The sequence below is a fragment of the Rhamphochromis longiceps genome, linkage group LG1 (assembly GCF_057381845.1).
Source record: "Rhamphochromis longiceps isolate RC_006_pf linkage group LG1, R_longiceps_female_GT1.1, whole genome shotgun sequence".
NCBI lineage: Eukaryota > Metazoa > Chordata > Actinopteri > Cichliformes > Cichlidae > Rhamphochromis > Rhamphochromis longiceps.
In genome coordinates, this window is record NC_140557.1 from 10,707,897 (window position 1) to 10,719,959 (window position 12,063).

The 12,063-nt window shown below is 39.7% G+C and overlaps 1 protein-coding gene across 2 annotated transcripts; it reads left to right on the forward strand.

The window, feature by feature from the left end:
• The first annotated feature begins 5,428 nt into the window (after positions 1–5,428).
• On the forward strand, positions 5,429–10,486 carry irx6a (iroquois homeobox 6a). Of its 2 annotated transcripts, none has more exons than XM_085410926.1 (7): positions 5,429–5,759; positions 6,853–7,128; positions 7,881–7,990; positions 8,228–8,520; positions 8,654–9,331; positions 9,564–9,675; positions 9,993–10,486. In XM_085410926.1, the coding sequence occupies exons 1-6, from the start codon at positions 5,694–5,696 to the stop codon at positions 9,668–9,670; spliced, it is 1,530 nt and encodes a 509-aa protein (XP_085267052.1). In that variant the 5' UTR covers positions 5,429–5,693; the 3' UTR covers positions 9,671–9,675; positions 9,993–10,486. The 2 variants fall into 2 exon arrangements, with proteins under 2 accessions (XP_085267052.1, XP_085267053.1); XM_085410927.1 differs by having other exon boundaries at positions 6,903–7,128.
• Positions 10,487–12,063: the final 1,577 nt, after the last annotated feature.

Genomic DNA, 12,063 nt, shown 5'->3' on the forward strand with positions numbered 1-12,063 from the left:
GACTGGTCCAGCGCTGACAGCAGTGGCTGTACTGCGGCCGGTAATTGGACTGACAGTAATAGGAACTGTCTTTCAGTCTCTGTGGGCCCTAGCAATAGGCCACAATGCTGCTGTGGATTTAGCAGCTGCAGTCAGATGGAAACCATGTAACAGCAGTTTACCCTGTCTTCCCTTTTCTTCCTACATTTGAATGCTGACATGATCATTTATGAGTTGAGTGAATTTCATGGCCCTTGGGCCCTTGATTCCTGGTCACACGCCAACATGCGATTTTAGAATACACGATTGTCAATGAGAAAATGAGCCCTCCATTCATCATTCCTGAAGAGTTTCTTTTTCTTTCCTTTTCTTCTTTTTTTGAAGATACATGTATTTACCCGGCAGCAGCACTTTGCTGCTGCTGGCCCTCTGCCTTGAGGGAAGGTTCGGTTAGAAGTCAGCACCCATCTCAACGAAGACCACACATACACGCACATGGGCATGATAGCAAGGTGTTAGCATAGAAATACTCCATATTATCAGTGGCTGAAGTGACATTTGTGATCATGACTATTTTCAAATTTCAAAGTTAATACACAAGAAAGCACAGATGTCGTATTGTTGCCATAGCATGCAGCAACATGGATACACAACACTTGCGAACAAGAGTTCACATGGACAAAAAGCCTAAGGCCTCCACATAAAAGCTGACACGAGGAAACATACACCATATGACTGACCTACAGCCTGCTTGTATACTCAAACATAGACCTCCTGATACCACGTGGAGAAAATAGATACAAATATTTCCCACTCTGTCCTTCTCTCTCCCTCGCTCTCTGCCTATCTCTCTCTCTCTCTTGCACACGTCTACACTCACACAAACTGTGTAACAAGGCTCTCTCTCCATAAGCAGTTATTTCCCAGAGTTACTGCCAGGACTCCCTCTCTCACTCAGTGACAAGCAACAAATCCCTGACACCACCACTGATGATAGCTTTACAGTAGAGCCTCAAGGGGACTCTGCCAGCCAGCACACACAAACAACACACATGCCTGCATATCCACACACTCCTTCTCTCTCACTCACTCACATATTGCATCCCGTGAGCCTCAGGGGCCTCTGAGACACAGGGCTCCCAACAAAAAAATTCAGAGGTTTTGTTTGACTTAAACATCTGAATACAAGCGATCAGCGTGGCAGTGGTACAAATGCAACACAAATTATGCTTGTCCATTCATGTACAGATTTAAATTCTTAAAAAAAAAACCAAACGACTATATGTGTAATTATAATCTTTCAAAATATATTTTGTTTTTAAACCCAAGGTACCAATCAAACTGTACCATACCACAGTGAGTGGCACTACTTATACAGTAATCAACGTTGTACTGTCATCACATGCAATTATCCTTTTCTTCTCTAGACCAGATTGATTTATTGAGACAATTGTCATGATGTTACACTCACCCTATGCCGTTCTTTCTCTGTTTGATGAAGCTTTAATGACTCCCTGTGCACACTGTAATTACTCGTCAACCCTGGAGATGTTTGTTTTAGTGTTAACCGACCACTGCTGTGACCATATCCTCCATGGGTCTATTATTTCTCATTACAATATTTATTACTTTTCCATCCATTTGGGTAATTTAGCAATATTAATAATGGTTTTCATGGGGTACATTTGTGTGTATGCACTATATGTGTGTGTATGCAATAATTCCAGATCACAAGTGCCTTGGATTTATTGGCATATACCAATTTGGCTTTAATGAGATCATACACCTCCAGGTAGGTGCTGCTTCATCCTCTGCTTAACTCAGGGTTCTTCCTCCATCTCTCTGTCTGTCTGCCCTTATTACCATTTCATACACCCCTCTACCTCCACTACTACAGCCCCCAACCCCTCCTCCATCCTTCTCCTCCTCATCTGATGAAAAACCAGAAAGGCTTTGTGTGGTTCATTAAGTCAGCATAGGAAATGTATTAAGTAGGAGAAGAGGGCTGGGAGCTATTGAGTGTTGACTTAACCTTTAGAGTTTTTTTTTTTCCCAGTCGGTGATGCTTCTAATGGAGAATGCGTGTATTACTCAGTCTCATTAGTAACCACTTGGATCTGTCAGAACAAGATATAATGGAGCTTTGGGCTTGCTTATTGTTAAATAACGTGAGTGAATGAGCGTGAATGCCTTTGTCTGCTAGTAGTTAAATGTCCTGTTATATGACCAGTCAGGTCAAATGGTATGTCTACAAATTGCAACTGCCAGACTGTTTCAAGAAGTGACTTTGTTTTCCGTTGTTGTTGTTGTTTTGTTTTGTTGACAAAAACATCTATACCTGCATGATGCATAAACCCGGTAAGCATTTTATTTGTTCTGTACTATATTGGGAGTATTGGTTCTGTTGTTTCTTGACCCTCACGACTGTACTCCAGAATAGATTATGTTAATTTTAACACCATCATTCTGGGTCTGAATTAAACCCAGTGCTTGTGGACAAGGACAGGGGACTGAACATATAGACAGCTTACAAAGAAGCCGAAGAAAAACGGGTTTTTGATGTAAGAAGTTGCTTTTGTATCCCTACTATAGGTTTAACACTTCACCTTAAAATATATTTATGGAAAAAAGAATGAAATCTAAGAAATGACAGATGATAAAGGATAGAAACACTGTTACTATAACAGCATTTTAACTGCTAAAAAACTCTTGTTACCATGCGATTGCTAGGTAATCCAGACAGAAGAGTATAAAGAAATGGCCCAACATTTGGTTGTCACACAATTTAGAAGGAAGGGCACTGTGGCCAGTCTGCCATTGCAATTAGCATTCATTTCGGCTTTATTCAATGAGATCTACACTGACTACTAGGCATGCATTATGCATGAGACTGTCCATATGCACTAAGGCCATCATGCATGCCCTTGTAGAAACGCAATGACCACTGGCATGCAATTACATTTAACTTGTGCACGTTCTCTTATGTGCTCATTCTTCTCATTCTGGTTGTACAGGCTAAAATTGTGCATTCTCCTTATATACATTGTGATATTCGTCAATAGTGAGGTAAAAATTATACATTTTACAAATTGATAACATCTGTTAGTCAAATCCTTATAAGTGTCCAGTTAAAACTATCTACAAATAAAACCTGGTATTCAGGAGGGGTTTTTTTTCCAGACAAACATAAGGCTTAAGTATTCTTTTAGATCTGTAGTTTTCTGATCATGATAAAAGTATATATATAAATATGGTTAGAGTAAGGAATATAAACAAGAATCTGCAAGTACGATTGCACTGACGTGTGCTCTACTACAGAGTAACTTGTATCCTTTTTTAATTGCTTCCTCTATCCCTGATGATGACTGATTAAAAATAAATACATAAAAATGATGGCGGTGGAGTAGCAACAACTTTTTGGCTGCCTGTAGAAGTTGGGAAAACCTAACCTAATCTAACCTTCTAACATTTAATAAAACATTTCAAAACATCTAAAAATTGTACTGCCAAAAAGCTGAAAATATGGCTGTTTTACATATCTCTGTAAAAGCAGGCTGCCTGGATCTATAAGCATTGCTCACTCATCTGATTCATACCTCACTGTTTCATCAAAAATAATAAAACACTGTCATAATGGCCATTTCCTTTTTCTTCTTCCTCTGCAGTTTATCTTCTTTGTGTTTATGTCAAGAACGTAATGGAAATGGTGTTATGATATTGTGAAGTTCGTATATGTATTTGTTTTTTTAAATTGCTCGTTCAGTTCCCTTTTCTGTGAATTTTGACTCAAGAGAAAGAAATGAACACAAGTGACCCTGTGAGATGATGCTGAATTTGATGTAAATAATGATAAAATAAAATTTTGCAAAATATGATTTTAACAGGGGAAATAATAGCGGACTATGGTTTGTTATCCAATAAGTTTTTGCTGTAGCTTAGTGGCCTTTCAGAAGAAACGGGCACTTGTGTGGACAAAAGGCATCGTTTCTAAGACTTACTGTTGCCCGTGGGTGTTTAAAACGGCATTTCTCAAAGCCTGGACCGTGACAACTCCGACCATTTTATCTCTATGAAGAATCTCTAACAGGAGATCTTAATTTCCAGCACGTGGCTCTTTAGCGCCCCTTGGAGAGAAAGCCCGTAATCGCAGATGCGTCTCCTGGGGAGTCAAAGCCATTCATCAGCCAGGGAAATTAAAGGCACTGGAAAATTTGGCTCAAGGTATCAGTCGTGACAGCGGGAAACTTACACTTCTCTAGACAAGCAGAAATGGGCAGATCATATGACTCAGTTAGACCGATCACCTCTGTCACTGCCAACGCAAAAGTGGCGAGTGTAGAAGAGAAATAAACAGATCTCTTACCTACCGGTAACATCTCAACACACGAAAAGAGGGTAAAGCTTGTTTATGTTTATGGGAGAGAGTGAGACAACTGGTAATGGCTGAGCTCCTAATCTAATAAGGCTTAAAATTATTTCTAGTTTCATTCACTGTGAGGCAGCATCATTCCTTACCCATCTTTCAAGTGAGCATCATTCAATTAAAATGCAATTCTCGTCGCCCCCATGCACGGATATTTAATTAGACTGGGGAGCACGGCTTCCAATGTCTTTTTTTCTAGCATAGCTCTTCGGATTTCACCTCTAAGGCATATTTTCACTCTGTTACTCGTTGGTTAAACAAGGGCATGTATCCATTTGTTAATTGATACAATTACGCATTACGCGTAATGGTCACGTAGGTCTCCAGGCGCGCATCAATCACTGGTCTATTGACCTGCCAAAAACCCCTCTAACCGTTCCTACTGGGACTGCCCCTCTCTCTAATAGAGAAAGATAGAAACATCATCGTCATTAACTCTGGGATGGACCTCTGGCCAAAGAGCCAGAAGCGAACAAAGGTCGAGATTTAAAAAAAAAAAAAAGTATTAGAGGTCCAGCCATCTATAGCTGTGATACACTGTAAATAATACAAAGCGTTTTAGGTATCAGTTTTATCTAAGCAGACAATAGTGCAGACTTTTCTAGTTTAGGCAACATGTGTTATTTCTATTTGTCTAGATAAAGTAAAAAAGTAATGAAATATCTCACAAGACACCCTAAACATCGCCGGTGTTTCTCTCTCTCTCTTTTCTAGTTTATTTAACTTCACAAAGGGTTTCCATATTGCATTGTTACAATTCAATAATAATGAACAGTGGTGCAATTTTCCGAGACTTTACCTCAGAAAATCGGTAAAGAATTCTATTACAAAAGCGAAACAAGGCTGTGTACAGTGCACCTTAAGAAAACCCTGTGTTGGACGTGATTGGCAAAGACATTATTCTATCCTTGGTACCCTGCCGTTCCGGGATTACAGTGACGTCACGCTGATACCCTTGCATGGATGAATGCTAAAGAACTATAGAGCCACAAATAATAGCACAAGCAGAGTCCATATCTTGGAAGACTTACGTTATCCTTTAAGCCTCCTTCAGCTAACACAACAACAATTTTTTTTTGCACTTAATGACGCTTAATTTCATTTCTTATTGGGTCCTTGGGGGGATTATTCATTCATATAAAACAATCTGCAGCTGGTGTCAGCCTAAAGTCTCCCTCCTATGAGTGAAGTCATCTATTATTGAGCGAAAGGCCGTGCGTGGAAATGTGTGTAAGACGGTGGATTTGAAGTAGAATTGGTTGCAATCGATCAAGGGTGAAGAATATTCCTGATGGTAACAAAAGAAGCAGCTATGTCTTTCTCGCAATTTGGATATCCCTACAATGCAACTTCACAGGTAAGACACTTTGCTTTTCATTTACCCTAAATATAGTGTATACAGAAACAAGACTAAATTCATATTTTTCCTTTATTTCACCAATAAGAAGGCGTTTAGTTTTTTGAGAAACATAAACGAAAGAGTGACTGCTTTGACAGTATTGACAGCTATTTTCGCGTGGAGCTTTTGTTGTTGAACCAAATATCGATACACACACACCCGTGTCCAATTACACTGAATTATGAATGAACTCACGTGTTTTTCTGATGACAATAGAGATGAATGTCACCTATCGCACACTATGAGGTGTAATTGGGCTGTTAAGCATGCTGTACACATAAGCAAACTTTCTGATGGAGTTGTTTTGACATGTAAGATTGGAGTATTTTCAAAGGCTTAAATCTTTATTAAACCGCTTTATTTACCTTTTTAATAAATTCTTATTGCTCCAAATGACAAGTTCGAAGAAGTTCAGGTCGATGAGGGGACAGAAGTTACTCCTGAAAAAGTTAACAGACAACTTCTCCGAGGACAACATTTTGACTTTTGGCAGAACGTAAACGTCAGATCGTTGCATTAACACTGATATTGGGACTTTGCTGCAACTGCATTTTGTTTATTTATACGGAAACATTTTTTTTTTTAAATTCGGTGATAAAATGAAGCAGGTCACTTTTTCTTGTTCATCTTCATATCCGAAAACAACTATTTATGTCTTTTACATTCGCACGCAGTTTAAAGTAGTGAATTAAAACTGTTATTAAATTGTGGGGAGAAAAAAAAGAAGACAATGACATTTTATATCTTGTCGTTTTATTTTTCCCTGCGACCTACTTTCTATCATTTCACGGATTCTCTGAAAAGTGACTTACCTTGAATTAAGGCAGGTCACAAGTAAAGGCAACGACACCTGAATCGTGATCATTCAAGAGCAGCAAACGAAATCAGCTCACAATTACCGGTTGCTTTAACATTTTAAGATACTAAAGCAACTAGACTAAGGCTAAGATTTTTGCAGAGCATAGCCCAGTCACTTCAGAGTTGCCACAGACATCCACATGAGAGATGAAACAGCCAGTGACCATGTCTATCCACAATTCTCTTCATGCAGTTTTTCGTGTCGGCAAACCCCAGTACGACTTGCTGCGATTCGATTTCCAGGTCGGTCTCTGACGGGACAGGCAGCTCCCAGACTGCCGCTGCCGCCGCCGCTGCCTCCTTTTGCTGCCCGTCCTACGAGAACCGGCTCTTGGCAAGCAGCCGGACGGAGCTGAACGCAGCGCTGGGGATGTACAGCTCTCCCTACGCCGCAGCGGCCGCAGCCAGCCAGAACTACGCCAACTACTTCCCCTACAGCACCGACCCATCCGCTATCTACTCCACTCTGGTGGGCTCATTTGATGCGCAAAAGGGGGAGGGGGGGTCTCAGGCTGATCGATCAGCTAGGTTTATCAATTTATCTCACACTGCAAACATATCCGTCTCGATAAGTCTTTTAATCCAACTGCAGCTCTTGTCGCACTTCCCCTTCAAAGCAGCAAAAGAACGAGGAAAAAGAGACAGGTGAACGAGTCAAAGAGTCAAAAACGATTGATTTGAACAAAATTTACTGTTAATTTAAAGTTAAACCCCCTTTTTGTGTTTTGTTTTAAAATATTGCCACTCGTTTCTGTAATTTTGGGGGTGGCGGGCATCAGATTCTTCAACTAGTAGAGCAAATTGTTTACTTTAAAAAAAGTAGAAGTTTGAGTTGTTGCAGTGCAGCTGAAACTTTTCTTTCTATTTCCGTCTATATTTAAAAAAAATAATTAAAGTTGACTGTCTATTTAAGTATTTTGCATTATGTCTAAAACAATATTGAACTAATATTATTAAAAAATGTTAACAACACTTGTTTTTGGACATCACATCATACTTCAAACACAATGAAAATACATATGTGACAAATCGATGTCATGTATGGGAAATCTTTTCTGCCTCTAATAACTCATAGTTTGAATCATTTGCTTGTTATTTATTAGCATGGAACTAAGATACTTTATACATGAAATAACTTTCAGATATCTTCAGAATGCTAACATATTTAATCTAAACTTTCAGAATGTTTATAATGTATAACAACCGCCTTCTCTTTTACAGAATCCACAGTATGACATTAAGGACAGCACAGGCACTTTACACTCTGGCATTACTCAAACTGCTGCGTACTATCCTTATGATCACTCACTGGGACAGTATCAATATGACAGGTAAGTTTTACATCATTAAAAACAACCATTCAATGGTGACACATTTAGATCTGAGGTCTGAGTCTAACTCTATAGTGGAACCTGGATCTGGTGAAACTGTATACATTTCAAACAACAGAGAGTAACAATAGAGGATACCTGAATTAGTAGTCTACTATATAATTTACCCTCTGCACTAATGGTGACTCTTTCCCTGGCTGAATGCGTGTGTGTGTGTGTATGTGTGTGTATTTCCAGGTACGGGACAGTAGATTTTAATGGCACAGCCAGAAGAAAGAACGCTACACGTGAAACCACCAGCACTCTGAAAACATGGTTGTATGAGCACCGCAAAAACCCCTACCCCACCAAGGGAGAGAAGATCATGTTGGCCATCATCACCAAAATGACACTCACTCAAGTATCCACCTGGTTCGCCAATGCCAGGAGAAGGCTTAAAAAGGAAAACAAGATGACCTGGTCACCAAAGAATAAGGCGAATGATGACAGGAAGGATGACCTTAAGAGTGAGCAAGACGGTGTTACCAAAGGTAATGATTTGCATTTTTTTTCTTGTTGGTAAAAAATGGTTTTCAAAGTTTAAAAATTATTTAATTGAATGTATTTATTATTTTTCCATGACAAACAGCATATTAAGAATATAAAACCTGTTCTTTCATGTAGATTCTAATGATTGCAAGGATGAAAAGGATTTACATCTGAGTGATCTGGAGGATATGGATGACGATGACTGTGACAAGCTGGACAGTGACTGTGAAAAGGTGGCATCGGATGAGCACGACCTCCAGAGGACCATGGCAGGATCTGGAGCACCTCAAAAAAGAGACTGCAGCTCCGAACTACACCTGAGTTTAACTAACAGCTTTCACTCTTTCCCTTGTGCCATCAAGAATGTCACCACCCTTCCTCCTCTCCCGGCTGACTTCCTGGATCCTGTAGTGTCCAAAGCACCCTCCTCAACCAGCCCAGCCGCAGGAACTGTGTCCTTGTCGCACTATGAAGCTTCAGATAAGCCACGGATTTGGTCTCTGGCTCGGACGGCAGCTTCGGGGGTCATTCTGAGCCCTCAGCAGCATGGCTCTGAACTGAGGACAGGAAACTCAACCGGAGACTGCCAGCTACAGAGCACCAGACTTATCGGGGCTCCCACTGGACAATGTGCAGGCATTAGAGGCCTTCATGAATCTAGCAGTGTCACCAATGTTGAGAGCCCCTTTTCAGAGGGCTCGTCCTTGCACTCAAAGGTCTATGGCACTAGCAGCTATGGTCCCAAGAGCCTCCAACTTCACTGTTCATCCTATGCTGCACTCCCAGACACATGTCAGTACTCCACCATTGAAGGTATGTCTATCTTTTACCTGCTGAGTTTCACATAACAGATAACATTGATGTTTGTCTTTTCATAATGAGCCACAAGCATACTGTTTTGAACACATTAATGTACACAAATAAAGCAAAACTTTCCATTTTTGTGTTCACAAACACAATTTATGAGTTACAAAGTGGTGAGGGACTTTCTGCCAACTTGTGCTTGAGGTAAGCTTCTTAGATGTGTTTTCACTTGGGTGTGCAGGATTCTCCAGTGGCAAAGCCGAGACACAGTCATCTGACCTCAGTGAAACCTGTGGGACCGTGCAGGGTGACAAGGTCACTGCTTTCAGACCAGTGATGAAGAGGTGAAGCAGGTGAGAGTCTGCACTGAAGTGGAAAAAAATCAGTGAAGTCATGACACACACATACAGCTTTTCACACAGAAAGAGAAGAGGCAAGTAAAAACATCAAACACACAAGAATGCAGTTACTCTTTCTCTTTTTGTTTATATGTTGCTTATTTTTATTTTATTTTTTCTATCAGATTAGTGTCAAATATCATTCATAAACTTGGTCAAAAGTATGTCAGTTCTTCTTATGCTCAACTTCTCTTTGGAAATGTTTCATACCATAAAGTTTTTTTCCTTCTATTTTGTGCGTTTATTTCAATCCCTGCTGTTCTTCCTCCTAGATCGCTGGAAATATACCACAGTAACTATTGGGACATTTATTATGCACTAAATGACACACCGGCCAACTAGCGGCCTCAGAATGACACATGGGAACTACCTGGCGCTGCTGCAGTGTGAGCTGTCAAACTGTGGACGTGGCTATCATTTTGCACAACATTGTTTTTATGGTGTTAAAGACTTTATGCAAAAAATCTAGATGCAAATGTGTGAGACTGGCCGAATAAAAAAACGGCCGAATTTGTGTATGGCAATCGTGTAGTGTAGCAAACTTATTTATTTCTTTACGTATTTATTATTTTGTTATGTCGTCTGTTGGCTAATTATTTACCGTGTTTATTGATTGACTTTGTATCTCTTTTGAATATTTTGTTACAATTGTCTGTGGCTTCGTGTCATTTTGCCAGATGTAAAAAGAGAAAAGCTTGTCGGACTCAAAGCTGGCTATGAACGACTGGATCCGCTGTGGACTTGGAAATATGTTTTGTCCCTGTGTTAAAATGTGAGCTTCTCCTGTGTTTGCCATTCATGACATCTTTTCTAACAATACATTTTTTCCCAAGAGCTTTCGTTTTCTGTGCCGTGATTATTTATACAGCTTAACATCCAATCAGGCAATTAAAAAACATTTGCGTGTGCGGGTTTGATCAAAGTTTATCATCTTGACTCGATGTATAAAGCCGCTGCGCTGATGGAAGGTCATAATTCAGAGGAGGACGTGAGTGAAATCCACAAGTTGTGGAAGAAAGGGGACATCATCTCTCTATTGTCAGCATCTAATCAGAAGTGGCATCAAACACTTTGTTACTGTTCAGGCTAAGCAACGAGGGAGGAACATAGAATGAATGCTGCTTTGTCCCTTGTGAAGCGAGCCTCTGCACTAACTTACCATTGTGTTAATTAAAAGGTCATTTGTAGGATCAAACCCGGCAGAGAAATTCACATGGTCCCTCAAAGTCCCTTTGATTTGGATGTTTTGCCTATAGACCGTCTCGTTATGGCTTAACTCTTCTGCCTCTTGTACAGACAGCGGTATTAAGATGATCACTGTAGTGTATGATCCGTATTGACGGTCCGAAAAAAGTTTTTTTTTGTTTTTGTTTTTTTTAATCTTCCTATTTCAAACTTTTAAAATCAAATACTTCTGTAGTAAAAGACGTAAGGTGCTGTGCGTATTTATTTTGCGCGTTACTCTTCCGAACAATGTTAAGAAATATTCAGCGTTACAATTCGAAAACGTGTTTTTTCTATGGAGACCACTCTAGAATAGTCTGAGATTAAGGAGAAAACGCATTTTAAATGATTCATATAGTTGTTTCAAATTTGCGAAACGCGTTTATCTGTAATATTACGTTGCAATTTCCTTCAGCGAAGTGAAAGAAGTTTTATTTTGTTTTGTTTCTGAGTTAATCTCCTGTCTTAATTCCTGAAAATCGTTATTACATGAGCAGGAAGAGATTTAGATATGACTGAATTTAATTCTATACCACCAGCGAAATAATACCTGTAGACCAAATAGCCTACAGTCCCGTCATTTGAGGTAGTACTTGTCGGATTATGCTTGTAATAAAAGTCTTTTCCGTATTAAGGCAATTCGGGCTCAGTTCATAGGCGCTGTGGTCACCCCATTTGTCCTTGGCCAATGGCGTAGCTGTCTGTAAATCCAGGAAAGTCTACATGATGAGGATGAGGAAGGTCAGGAATAATAACTTAGGCCTATTTAAAGTTTTTTTTCCAGTTCAATTTCCCTGCTCTGTGTTAATCTGACAGCCAATAAATGATTTGGCTGAAGTGAAAGCCAAAAACAAATATATTTCTATAGGCTTTAATATTTCTAGAAGATTTTAAATACAGACAAAGCTCCTTAAAGATCTGAGACCACTACAGCTGACCCACCAAAAAAGAAAAATAAAGGGGAAGCATGAAACTAACCACTGACATCCTTAAAAACTGAACATCACATACTTTCTACTAATGGTCACATATAATAGATCACATATGCATCCCGTAGGAGCTATATGAAATTCAGTGTAAACTTTATGTAAAGTTTTTTGAGCCAAGTTTTTTGAGCCA

Bases quoted from the DNA above. Each gene is read 5' to 3' on its own strand.
- irx6a (XM_085410926.1), top strand. From the start codon at position 5,694: ATGGTAACAAAAGAAGCAGCTATGTCTTTCTCGCAATTTGGATATCCC. The intron at 7,991-8,227 runs GTAAGTTTTACA...GTGTATTTCCAG, and splicing joins GGACAGTATCAATATGACAG to GTACGGGACAGTAGATTTTA. The intron at 8,521-8,653 runs GTAATGATTTGC...TCTTTCATGTAG, and splicing joins GCAAGACGGTGTTACCAAAG to ATTCTAATGATTGCAAGGAT.